This window comes from Callospermophilus lateralis, chromosome 2 (genome assembly GCF_048772815.1).
Source record: "Callospermophilus lateralis isolate mCalLat2 chromosome 2, mCalLat2.hap1, whole genome shotgun sequence".
In the NCBI taxonomy this organism is placed as follows: domain Eukaryota; kingdom Metazoa; phylum Chordata; class Mammalia; order Rodentia; family Sciuridae; genus Callospermophilus; species Callospermophilus lateralis.
This window is the reverse complement of record NC_135306.1, coordinates 161,473,851-161,487,126: the sequence shown is the minus strand read 5'-3', so window position 1 is coordinate 161,487,126 and position 13,276 is coordinate 161,473,851. Positions and strand designations below refer to the sequence as shown.

At 32.8% G+C, this 13,276-nt stretch overlaps 1 protein-coding gene across 2 annotated transcripts in view; it reads right to left on the bottom strand.

The window, feature by feature from the left end:
• The window catches only part of Usp47 (ubiquitin specific peptidase 47), a 104,533-nt gene that overhangs the window by 15,461 nt on the left and 75,796 nt on the right, over positions 1 to 13,276 (bottom strand). For both annotated transcript variants that reach the window (XM_076846895.2, XM_076846896.2), the window contains 5 exons: positions 12,983 to 13,038; positions 10,635 to 10,747; positions 9,601 to 9,705; positions 5,235 to 5,442; positions 2,375 to 2,490 (listed from right to left, as the gene is read on the bottom strand). In XM_076846895.2, coding sequence (XP_076703010.2) covers positions 2,375 to 2,490; positions 5,235 to 5,442; positions 9,601 to 9,705; positions 10,635 to 10,747; positions 12,983 to 13,038 — 598 coding nt within the window. The remainder of the gene's footprint in view (positions 1 to 2,374; positions 2,491 to 5,234; positions 5,443 to 9,600; positions 9,706 to 10,634; positions 10,748 to 12,982; positions 13,039 to 13,276) is intronic.

Below are 13,276 nucleotides of genomic sequence, written 5' to 3'. Positions count from 1 at the left end.
ATAATTTTGGCAGAGGTTTTAAAATTTTTGGAGAACCTAAGGAAAAAATTACTAGTTATATCCATTAATTAAGATATGAATTAGAAAAACAAAGTAACTCTTGTAAATGTATGCTCTGAAACTATTTTAAAGGTAGGATTTTTTTGCTAAAGATTCTACTCCTCTCACACATCATGTAGAGGTGATGTGATTCTAAAGGCAGTGAGTAATTGACTTTGAGAGTTGATGTCAAACCAACAGTTAAAACATCTTGGTTTTTTGATAAGCCCTGCTATATGTTGTAAATAAATTGTTGATGCTTTTACTAAATCAGTTTTAATCTGTTGAAAATGGGATTAATACTAAGTTATTCTGAAATTCCACATGCTTAATTTTTGTAGTAATTTTATCAATTTCAGATAAAATGAGCAAATAAAAATAATTTATTTAAAAACAATTTGTTTTCAATACAACTAATGGTGTCAGCTATGAACATCAAATTTTCAGGCAGCTTCATTATACTTTGAAACAGTATATTTATGTGGGGTATAGTGGCATACACCTGTAATTCCAGCAGGTGAGGTAGAAGGATCACAAGTTATTGACCAGTCTCAGCAATTTAGTCTCTGTCTCAAAGTAAAAATTAAAAGGATTGGGGGTGTGGCTCAGTGGTAATATACCCCTGTATACAATTCTCACTATTAGAAAACAAAAACAAAAACAAATGATATTTGCTAGCACAATGTCCTTTGACTACATTTCTTTTCCTCTTCTTCTTCTTCTTCTTTTTTTTTTTTTTTTTGTTGGCACTGGGGATTGAATCCGGGGGCACTTAACCACTGACCACATCTCCAGCTCTTTTTTGTATTTTATTTAGAGACAGGGTCTCACTGAGTTACTTAGGACTTCACTAAATTGCTGAGGCTGACTGTGATCTTCCTGCCTCAGCATCCGGAGCTGCTAGGATCACAGGCTGCGTGACCCCGCAGTGCTACATTTATTTCTTAAACATATTTTTCCTTAAGAAGATTATTAGCTTCATCAGGGAAGGAATCAGTTCATTATGTGTGTGTGTGTGTTTGTATCCTATGTGAGTGCTTATACTCCAGACTAAACTGAAATTCTTTACATGTAGCATTTGTATTGTTTAAATGAAGAGCAATTATATTACCATAGTATGAATTTATTAGCAATTTAATCATAAAAAATATAATTTTGCAACATCGTTTGTCTCCTGAATATTATTACTTTGGCAAAAGTGTTAGAAGTCATTGTTTTGTGTTTAACATAATAATTGCCACCAATTATTATAATATTTACAATTTTTTTCATACAAAGCACTTATTTTTTAATGTTTATGGCAACCCTGCTATACTGGTATTAAATCTCCAGATAATGAGATAAAAGATAAATGGCTGAAAATCAGATTCAATTTCCTAATTTTCAATTACTGAACAATTTTCACTACGCGAGTTGGAGAACCCTGTAAAATTTTGCCTGCTTGTGTGTTCAAGGTTCTATAGTGTACACGACACCTGAAAAGACAGTAACCGTTTGTCTGAAGTAGACTAGCCCATTCCCCAAAGAAATTTAAATGTTTTCATCATCATATTTTTCCAGTTCAAAAATCTGGAACAAGACTATGTTCTCTATCACCAACTTGCATAATGGGACCAATATTTAACTCATTCCCTTCCCTGTCGAGTCTGCTTCCCCACCTCACTCCTCTATTGCTATTAATATATCGTTACCTTTCCGTCACCCAAATTTGAAGCTTTTCAGGGTCTCTGTACTCCTGTTTTACGCCAACTTTCACCAATTAAAAGTCATACAGAGTCTATTTATATAATCACTCTCACAATCTATCATAAGCTCTACTTTCTCTCATTTCCAGCCATATGCCTTCAACTGAATTATTTCAACAGCTTCCTCATCCCCATTTCTGACTCTCCTTCAATCCATCTGAATCACCAGTCTACTGTCAGCAGACTTTTCAATCTATAACACAGATCTGTTCATATTACTGCTGTACTTAAAAAAGAAAACAAATAAAAAAATCTACTCTCTATTGCCTGCACCAAAAGGGAGCCCAAATTTTCACTATTCCTGTTTAAAGCCTCCCATTAAATAACTGAATTTACATCTCCAGGCCCGCTTCACAATGATCCACCCAAAGCTCACAAAATCATGGTTATGTGTATTTGCTTCATGCTTTCTTGCCTCCATACTTCGTTCAATCTGTTCCTTCTATCTGAAATGTCCTTTCCTACTAGAGTTGTGCCCTAACTATAAAAACTGCCTCTTAAGGTAGAGCCTACATTTTACTTATAACTATATCACATAGTGCCTCCAGCAGGCCCTCAAAAGATATTCACTGACCAATTTTAAAACTTACCTTTGAAATCAGTTGTTTGAACTCTGTAACCATTTGATTTAAGTAAGCTCGAACAGTTATGGGAGCAGCTACAGTTTCTGCCTTTAGATCAACAACATGAACTTTCACCATCACTTCTGTCACATTTGAAGACACAAAAACATAATAGGAGGTTATTTTTTAAATCTATTTCATATGAGCACTACATTCTTAATGTGTTTCTAAAAGATGAGTGCTACTAACAGTGTTAAAACAGTGTTTCTAATAAGAGAGTATTTTCTAATTACCAATATATAAATGTACTTTATACACATAACACATGTTTAAAACTTCTTCACAATTTATTAGAATACAAGCAAAGAGACACAAGGAAATGAGGCTAGTTAGAAAGTTCTCTTAGATTTCTTTAAAAATAGCAGTCTTCACTACGAAGTATTAGTTTTGCCCTCTGCACTATACATTACCTACAAAAGTAAACTGTGATTTTTAAAAATGTATGGCTTTATTTCCTTCTAAAACATAACTATTGACAAATTTATTAAGCACATTATTAAAAATCACTGTGGATGGGAATGCAAATTGGTGCAACCAATATGAAAAGCAGTATGGAGATTACTCAGAAAACTTGGAATGGAACCACCATTTTGCAACAGCTATCCCACTCTTCGGTTTACACCCAAAGGACTTAAAATTAGCATCCTACAGTGACACAGCCATATCAATGTTTATAGGAGCTCAATTTACAATAGCTAAACTATGAAACCAAACTAGATGTCCTTCAACAGATGAATGGATAAAGAAAATGTGGTGCATATACACAATGGAATATTATTCAGCCTTACATAAGAATGAAATTATGGCATTTACAGATAAATGGATGGAACTGGAGAATATTATACTAAGAGAATATTTATCATGCTAAGAGAAATAAGCCAAACTCCAAAACCCAAAGGCCAAATGTTTTCTCTGATAAGTGAACACTGATCCATAATGGGGTGTGGGGAGCAGATAGAAGAATGAAGGAACTCTGGATTATACAGAGGGGAGTAAGGGAAGGGTAGGAAATGTGGGGATGGGAAGGATGGTGGAAAGTGATGGGCATTATTCCCTATATACATGTATAATTATACTCCAGGTGTGACTGTACCATGTACAGCCACAAAAGGAGAAATTGTGCTCCATTTATGTACAATGTGTCAAAATGCATTCTACTGTCATGTATAACTAATTAGAATAAATTTTTAAAAATGGGAAGGGGAGAGAATGGAAGGGAAAAGTGAGGATTATTAATTGAAATCAACTTCTAAAGCTCCAAATTCAGAACAAAAACCATAGCACTAAATAAATATAAATATATTATATATGTAAATATATAAATATAATATATATAAATAAATACGAATGTAAATATCTAGAGACTGCAAAACAAATACTATAGGGGACATATATATAGAATCCCAGTGGCTTTTAAACAGCTTTCATTAAACCATTTATGACTTTGCTCATAATCAAAGTCCTCCTTTCCTCTCCTCCTTTTCCTCTATAACACATGGAAAATTCTGCACAAAAAAAAACTAGTCTGATTTATCTGTTTTGTTACTTAAATCCTTCACATTACACTTTAATCGTGCTTTCTCTTATGTTTTTCGGAGATCATGTTTATAACCAAACTTTTACTTTATTGGAAAACAAATGATTTTCAAGTACTATATTTAATAGTTACTTTGTTTTAACCTAATGTCAATGCTCAGATTTTCCCCCATGTTGCTAAATCTAAATGATAAAATAGACTTCATGATAATTAGTGAATAACAGAAATTACTTTATACATTTATAATTTGTAGTTACATTCTCAGTTCTTTTTCTTTTAATTGATTTTATTGCTGACTCATGGTATCCTTTAATCGCATCCTTTTTTCTATCTAGTTAAGAAAGTTCTTCAGGGGAATGCTACAGAAAGAGCAGAGTTCAACTGCAAAAGGCACCAAGTTTTCAAAAATAAAATTCCCCCCCATGAGAGAAAGATGGGTTCCATGGAAGAATATTACATTTAATGTACTTTGGAAAGAAGAGCCTTCATAAAATAGGAAGGCCTGCAGGATCCACAGAGGAACAGAATATGAAAGGGCACTATAAGATTTCTAAGTTGAACTTTCAGGGATAAAAATCAGAGAACACAAATCTGAATTTTGACTTCCCACTGATGGACAGGAGTTAGGGTCAAGATACAATAGTAAGAATTTTGTAAAATTATGCTTGGATTTTTTCCTCCTATTTATTATGCTTTACATACAGTTTTCTAGTAAGAAAACTCTGGAAATGAGGAAGACCATGTAACTCTTTAGGGACTACTCTGGAGAGAGTAGGGGCATTATACTTTGCTTTCCAAGTCATTCTCAAAGAAAAGGGCAAATGTGCTAAGGAAATATGACAGAAATCATGAAAAAGAGCAAAAACCTCCCGGGGTCTGTAGAAAGAGACTGGAAATGTGGACAGTGATAGGGTTAGGAATCCACCTCTTCCAAAAAGACACTAAAAACAGAGAAGTTCAGGCAATAAGTTTTTTGGAAGCAAGGAAAAGAGATTGAGGTAACAGGAAGAGTGAGATCCTCCTAAGAGATTAGCTGCTAATTTCAGGGATTTATGGCATATAGGACTATTCAGTACCAAATGATTCAGTACTACAAAGTAGAGAAGAAAAATTCCATTGCAGACTTCTTGCTGATGTTATTCATTTCCAAGCTTATTGCTAACTACTTCAATTATTCTAAATGTTAAGAATATACTTAAAGGTTTAAATTATATCTATTTCTACAAACAGAACATTTTCTTGTGAAAATTTTAAATCCAGTACAACTAAAAATAGCATAAGATTGCTTACCTCCAGGTTTATAAGACTGGAAAACTTGATCAGGCTTTCTTGTCTCCAGAAGTAGGTCAAACATATACGTTGACTTGACTCCACCTAGAAGAAGTCCCATTGGTGTATCTTCTTCTCCTTCATATGATCGTTCTAGATAATCATGAAACTCATCATATTTAACAAGGCGACAGCAATCCAAGGGTATTACATCTTCTAAATCCATCATCTAGAAGAAAACAACCCAAGCAAGAGAAAAAAAATAATAGTGTTTAGTCCTGTGTGTGAGATAATCCTATTAATTAGTCAATAGTCTTAACAAAATCTATGTAGTTATGATTTGAATCAAAGACATCAAAGCTATGGAGACAACTTAAATGTGATTTTTAAATGACCATGTTTCAAATCATATACTATGCACTAACATATTTTAAAGACTTTTATTTATTTATTTTAAGAAAAAGGAAAAAGAAGTTTTATTGCTTTGCTAGCATATAAGAAACACAGGGACTCCTGTCCCAGAGTCTGTGATTCTCCCCATCAGGAGAGGGTTATATCTTCCCCCCAAGAGTGAAGGACCAAACTCTGCCTTGAGCCAGCTAGGCAAGCTCTCTGCCCCTGAGCTAAATAATCCCCAACCCCTGAATAGAGGATTTTTAAAAAGATGATTCAAATGCTACATTCCACATGTCCTCAATAAAGACTTTTTTTATATGAAAAAATTAACATTCTAAACTTTAGATGGACTCAAAATCAATATATTACAATCTACTGTTCTGTAATTACTAAACACAATGGGAGAACAACAACCAAGTAGAACACGCATCTTTGGTTTTTTGATCCAATATATAACAGAATTGATAACTTGACTATCTAGTAAACATCATAAAGATTATGGTTTCTATTCTTCCAAGTGTTATCCATTCCTCTATGGACATAACCTTTACTATCAGTCTCCAGAATACCTACAAAGCATAGTTTGAGAACTGCATTTATAGATGTTCCTCTAGCTCATGTCACTAGTAGATAATGTACCCTGGAAGCAACATCTCATGAATGGGAAACGAGCCTTCTGGAGAAACATAGTAGGACTGCTAAGAAGTATTCAATGTCCATGAAGGGGTTGTGATTATGACTGTAAAGGAAGATCTGAAAGCCTTAGTGTGTACCCCTTGATCTCTATTTCACTACCTCCCACCCCCAGAGAAGCAGCTCTATTTTGGGTATATAAGATTGATCTCTCTTTTCTGTTTGACTCTTTATGAACTTTTACTTCCTACTTTTGAGATAAATATTTTTTTCCTCCTATATTAAAAAATGGATGAACTATCCTTACAGCTATAACACTAATTGAACTTACTGTGTAAAATTATATTTTGTTAAGTTATTTTTTCCACTTTAGTCTAATTTGGTTTTACCCCTGTTTTACAGGGATGATGCTTAAGTCCAACACTAGGTTTAAAGGATTTCGCTACAATGAGGTAAAACCAGAGCCATCCATCCATCTTATTGTTTGTTCCTTCACTTACTCATTTATATACCCACCCAATTTGGACTCTAATATATACCAGGCAAGTATTAGAAATGAAATGATGAGCAAAACCATAATAGTATTCGCTTTTCATGTGCTTACAGTCTAGAGAAGAACAGTGATATTAATTAAAATAGCCACACAACAAAATGTAAAAATTTCGACATTGGTAAGACCAGGTATATAATACAAACAGTTCTCAAATTTTAATATACCTAAGAATCCCCTGGGATACCTGTCTAAAATGCATTATTCCCAAGTTGAACACAGAAATTCTGATTCATTTGTAAAAATTAGCATTTTTAAATAAGAACATTATTTTTATTGTGATTCTGATACAGGTTATGCACTGGCTCACACTTTGAGAAAAGGATCAGCTATCTTGTGAGCTGTTTTTAGTTGTCTAACTAATCATACATATAAAATATACAAAATGATAAAGTATAGAATTTTTCTCTAGGTAATGAATGCCTAACTTTAGTTAAGTTCTATTAGGTTTTTATGGAAAAGGGAAATTTTTCATTTGTCAAGAACCACAAATGATATTTTGAATGATCCGGTAAGAGTGCTTCTCTATTTACCTTTCCAACCCCACAAGTAACTTTTCATAATCCTTAGAACAAAATGTAATATCATTCCTATAAGGTATCATAATTTATTTTGTTATTCTGTGCTCTAATTCAAGATAACGTAAACACAGTACTCCTTCTTTTTGTTTCTTGAACATGTCAAGCACTTCCTTTACCTCAGAGCTTCATGCATGCTGCCTTTTCCACTTAGAATAATGTTCCCCAAATATCTCTATCCTGGTTAAGATCTCAGAATAAATTATTTCAATATACTATTGATTTAGCTTATAAAAAATAAAATCAACACAAATTGGGATGTTTAAATACTATTTTTTTCTAATGTGTTATAAACCCTATGTGGGTAGTAACCATCTTTTTCTGGTATCTCTAATGCTTCATATAGTAGCCACTTAATAAATAGCTGCTAAATGACTGGAAAGAACAAATAAATATTTTGTTTTTAATTATAATTAACTGGCTTTCAGAGTGAGGAAGTTCTCAAAATAAACTGAGTATATTTTCCAAAGAAGAATAAAAGAGATATATTTGACAAAGGTGCTAAAAGCATGCAATAGAGAAAAGATAGCATCTTCAACAAATGGTGCTGGGAAAACTGGAAATCCATATGCAACAAAATGAATCTGAATCCCTTTCTCTCGCCATGCACAAAAGTTAACTCAAAATGGATCAAGGAGCTTGATATCAAAACAGAGACTCTGCGCCTGATAGAAGAAAAAGTTGGCTCTAATCTACATATTGTGGGGTCGCGCTCCAAATTCCTTAATAGGACACCCATAGTACAAGAATTAAAAACAAGAATCAACAAATGGGACTTACTCAAACTAAAAAGTTTTTTCTCAGCAAGAGAAACAGTAAGAGAGGTAAATCGGGAGCCTACATCATGGGAATAAATTTTTACTCCTCACACTTCAGATAGAGCCCTAATATCCAGAGTATACAAAGAACTCAAAAAATTAAACAATAAGAAAACAAACAACCCAATCAACAAATGGGCCAAGGAACTGAACAGACACTTCTCAGAGGAGGACATACAATCAATCAACAAGTACACGAAAAAATGCTCACCATCTCTAGCAGTCAGAGAAATGCAAATCAAAACCATCCTAAGATACCATTTCACTCCAGTAAGATTGGCAGCCATTATGAAGTCAAACAATAATAAGTGCTGGCGAGGATGTGGGGAAAAGGGTACCCTTGTACTTTGCTGGTGGGACTGCAAATTGGTGTGGCCAATTTGGAAAGCAGTATGGAGATACCTTGGAAAGCTGGGAATGGAACCACCATTTGACCCAGGTATTCCCCTTCTCGGACTATTCCCCTAAGACCTTAAAAGAGCGTATTACAGGGATACAGCTACATCGATGTTAATAGCAGCACAATTCACAATAGCTAGACTGTGGAACCAACCTAGATGCCCTTCAATAGATGAATGGATAAAAAAAAAAATGTGGCATTTATACACAATGGAGTATTACTCAGCACTCAAAAATGACAAAATCATGGCATTTGCAGGGAAATGGATGGCATTAGAGCAGATTATGCTAAGTAAAGCCAGCCAATCCCAAAAAAACAAATGCCAAATGTCTTCTTTGATATAAGGAGGGCAACTAAGAACAGAGCAGGGAGGAAGAGCATGAGAAGAGGATCACCATTAAACAGGGACGAGAGGGGGGAGGGAAAGGGAGAGAGAAGGGAAATTGCATGGAAATGGAAGGAGACCCTCACTGTTATACAAAATTACATATAAGAGGAAGTGAGGGGAAAGGGAAAAAAAAACGAGAGAAATGAATTATAGTAGATGGGGTAGAGAGAGAAGATGGGAGGGGAGGGGATGGGAGGGGAGGGAAGGGGAGGGGGGATAGTAGAGTATAGGAAGGGCAGCAGAATACAACATACACTAGTATGGCAGTATGTAAAAAAGTGGATGTGTAACTGATGTGATTCTGCAATCTGTATACAGGGTAAAAATGGGAGTTCATAATCCACTTGAATCAAATGTATGAAATATGATATGTCAAGAGCTTTGTAATGTTTTGAACAACTAATAATTAAAAAAAAGAAAAAAAGAATAAAAGAGAACTGAATTAATGGGCTATAAATTTATTGCAAGAGCTTACATTACTACTAACTATAATAAAAATTTAGGAAATTATAATAATGTTATATAAGCTTATCAATAATCAAATGCAATGAATAACAATTATTTAATGAATAACAATTATTTAAAGTGAAAAATACAAAGATAAATAAATGCAACTAAACATACCTTATAAGCCATTTCTACTGCTTCCTTTAATGTCTTATCCTTATGAACCTCCAATTTATTTTCCATCATTACTTGTTTTATAGGATGTGAACAGAATAATTTTATCTAGAAAATGTAAAATATCATTAACTTAGGATCAAGAGTCAAAGCTTAATTGTTTTATAGATAGCATTTTTCCTAATGTCAAAATACTGTCATTAAAAAAAAAATCTAATCTGGCTCATTCTCTTTATATCCATACTTCTCACTAATTGCAGTAACTCTCTCTCTTTCTTTTTTTTGGTATTGGGGATTCAACCGAGGGGGTGCTTAACCACTGAGCCACATCCCCAGCCTTTTTTATTTTTTATTTGAGACAGGGTCTTGCTAAGTTCCTTAGAGCCTTGCTAAATTGCTGAAGCTGGCCTTGAACTTGTGATCCTCCTGTCTCAGCCTCCCAAGTCCCTGGGATTACAGGTGTGAGGACTGTACTCGGCTGAGACTATAGTCTTAAAATAATTAAAAATGTTAAACATTGTATGCTTCTTTGTAAGTATGTATCATAACCATTCCAATTCTAAGTAATAATCATTCCTCTGATGATAAATATTCAGGTTGTTTTCAATGATAAAATATCCTCTATGATAAATGTATGGGTCGTTTCCAATTTTGGAAAATACTGAGATGAATATGCTTCTAGTCATGAAGTATCATCATTTTATTAGGTAATATTTCTATAAGAAAAATTATATAAAAGAATATGCATTTGCTTAAGGTTCTTGATAAATACTATTCATAAAAATTTTAACAAATTTTTAGCAGCATATGAGAATGCCCGCCTCTCTGTAGCTTCACCAGCACTAAGCACTATCATTATGTTACTGAGTTTTTATATATCAAATCAAATCAATTTTGGTTTTATAGTAGAGTTGGTACTATCTAATGATCAAGATTGTATAAGTGTCTGTAGATTCAATCAAATGAGTAAGTTATGAGAATGTTAAGCAAATTTAAATAACACTTTTCAATTAAAAGTAAAATTGATGGAATCTAACCTTGCATGTATTACGCTCAATTTCCCGTTGTCTCTTTTCTTGCTCTTCCAATTCTCTCTCTCTCTGCACCAAGTTTTTAATGTGTTCTGGATATTCATCCACTTCTAGAAATTCTATCCATAATAAAAACAGGATAAGACAGTGTCAATGAAATTGGGATTCTTTTGTTCATGCTTTTCTACTATGCTCCCTGTCATATCCTATTACTCTGTACTCACGGAAACGTATTTCAGTTACATTCTTTCCTCAACTTGGAACACAAACTTATTCTAGGCAAAGATGAAGAGGTATTGCTAGTCAGGCTCATATTTTAAAAAGCCACATATTCACCGAAAATGGCTTCTGACTCCAGGAGACCTTGAGCATGTAAACTAAGATTTTAGAGTGAAAAGGCCCCTCTAAGATTCAAAAACAAAACCATTTCTAATTTCAAATTGTGTCATCACCATCGAATTGTGTGACCTTGGGCAAGTTTACATCTCCAGACTCAGGTTTCTTTACACCTGAATAGCATCTACCCCACACAATTATTGTCTGGGAGAAAGTAAAATTTGATAAATGCCAATGCTATTGTAGTTGCTACTACTACAAATACTACCTATTTGTTATTATTCTGCACTAGTATTATCTTTCCTTTGTCCTTGAAGTAATCTTTTAGTTGCTTTCTAACCAAATAAGGCTGAGTGACAAAACTGATAACTTTATCTATTACATTCCTCTCTGCATACTGTCATTTGAAAAATAACCAGTTAAAAGAAAACACAATACACAAAAATTATTACAAAGACCTATATACAAATTATTTTTTAAGGAAGCTTTTATAACAATTTTAACTTCACATGTAACTCAAAGTAATAATACAAGTATCATTAAATAAGAAGAACAACTGATACCAAAGGATCATGTCTCCATAAAAGGTAAAAATGCAATGGTTTTAGAAATGAGTTATAAATTTAAAATTATTCACTATATACCATATAGCGCCCTCTGGTGCTTTATAACAAAACTAGAGCTTGGGGAGTAAAGGCTGGATCTATACATAAATTACAAAACTGGGTCAGCCTCCAGATAGCTTGACCTGGAACAAGTTAGTCTTTAATGTACAGTTTCTTTATGATATAATAAGAATGATTACTTGTGTTCTTAAAACTCACTAAATAGTAAAGTCTACATTAAATTGTTTAATAGTTACTGTATGACAGATCCTAGAATATACTTTTGGTAGAAAAATTATTAAGTTCTAAGCCTTCTATCAGCTGACTCCATAATTTGATGAGGGCTCACAAAAATGTGAACAAAAACAATGTAATGCTAAAGATTTACTAATAGTATGACAGTTTCTAAAAAACTATGTTGAAATCAAAGGCAGTGATTGTTTTTAATTATAAAATGAATATGGGCAAACACTTCATCTCTGTATGTATCTACATATTCATACACAACCCTGTTAACAATACTGAATGAATCAGTCAAAATTAGCAAGAAAAAACAAGAACTGTAATTTTAAAAGCAATTATTACCAATAAGTAAAAAAACAAAAAACAAACAAACAAAAATATACTTTATATTTAGAATTATTTCTGGGATTCTTACTAACATTAAAATATATTAAATGAGAAATTATACCCCATTTGATTCAAATGTATGATATGTCAAGATCATTGTATTGTCATGAGTAACTAATAAAAAAAATGTAATAAAGGATGCATATTAGAGTCATACAAACTTACTTGCTTTTTAATAAAATAAGATACTTCACTCTAGTTCCTAAAAATGTTTCTAGAGTGCTTCAGGTCATCTAGGGATTCCATTTGTTAGATACTAACAAACCCCAAAAGCTTGAAATTGAAGAAAATAATGGCTAAATTTGAGTTTTTATCACATGTAAGATATGAAGCTAAATTCTTAAAATGTTATTTCATTTTTATAACAACCACACAAAATGCTTTTATTAATGCATTTGACAGATGTGTAAAGAAAGATTTTAGAATGGTTAAATAACTTGCTCTAGGACATGCAGCTGGTTGAGTTATGAGGACCTACACAGGACTGGAATTATTATCCACTGTACCAAAGTACACATAATTCAAAACTTACTATAAAAATAAATACCAATTTATTTAAGGAAAAATAAGTGTAACCTTGTTGCTTAATATACTTAAAAAATTTCAATTTTTTTCCAAGTGTTTTTACCACTTACTTTTAAAAAGTCTTTTTAATTCTTTCAAGTATTTAAAAAACCTATTGTTCTATCATTTAAAAATGGTTACGTGGGTTTACAAAACTTGTAAAAGAAACGAGTTTATATTATAATTAAAATCAAGTCAAATAACTGTAAGTTAACATACTTGCATTTCTTGTTGGATCCTTCAGTCTATATATCAGCATATATGCATTTGTGGAACTAGTAGAAACATAAAAAAAGATTAATAGGGACAAAAAGTAACAAATATTCATTTAAAATTGTGGGTTTTTAAATTTCAAACAATCACAAAGCCATACCACTATTCGGACACATTAAAATTTAAAGTATTCCAGAAAGAGGAAAGTCTACATTTTTTAAAAGACATATTTATGAAAAAATTCTTTATCTCTTCTTGGTAACATAGTAAAGTGTTCAACAAAGCCATGTACTGAAATGA